The 471-nt window shown below is 42.9% G+C and overlaps 1 protein-coding gene across 1 annotated transcript in view; it reads right to left on the bottom strand.

Moving 5' to 3' along the window:
- Positions 1–471, bottom strand: part of LOC119585270 (cytochrome P450 315a1, mitochondrial-like) — a gene marked incomplete in the record, with an annotated part of 14,558 nt that overhangs the window by 6,806 nt on the left and 7,281 nt on the right. The window contains 1 exon segment of the mRNA XM_037933945.1: positions 193–350. Coding sequence (XP_037789873.1) covers positions 193–350 — 158 coding nt within the window.

The raw sequence follows: 471 nt of genomic DNA, 5'->3' as shown, positions 1-471 counted from the left end.
ATATACTGTGTGATATCTCGGTAATATATAAGAGAATAAAGTATGAAAACGCAAATAGGCCGTTTTGAAAAATATACTGTTGAAAAGAGGAAAGTCTGGATTTTTCTTATGTAGAATTGTTTATGAAAGCCTTACGTCTTGCTAAAAATAAACATGTATTGCGCTTACCGTAAAACGAGGAGAGCGGCTTACCGTATCAGCAGCTGCGAGGAACATATCGGTTAGCAGCCTAGCGACGTTTTCTTCGTCCACGTTATCCTGCAGGAGTTGATCCAAGAGAAGGACGGCCTCCTCCCCCTCCCTCTGCCGCCTCCTAGCCTCCGCGATTCCCTCCTGCACCAAACGGTCTCCTGCGGAAGTGATGTTCATATCAACGCGAATCTACTTTCAAAATTTAACTTGCCATATCTCTACTGTCTTTAACTATTCATGTTACTATTCATGTCTTGCCCCGAATATCTATCCAGTACC

This window comes from Penaeus monodon, chromosome 19 (genome assembly GCF_015228065.2).
Source record: "Penaeus monodon isolate SGIC_2016 chromosome 19, NSTDA_Pmon_1, whole genome shotgun sequence".
Lineage (NCBI taxonomy): Eukaryota > Metazoa > Arthropoda > Malacostraca > Decapoda > Penaeidae > Penaeus > Penaeus monodon.
The sequence above is the reverse complement of the archived record's forward strand: the minus strand, read 5'-3'. Positions and strand labels throughout refer to the sequence as shown.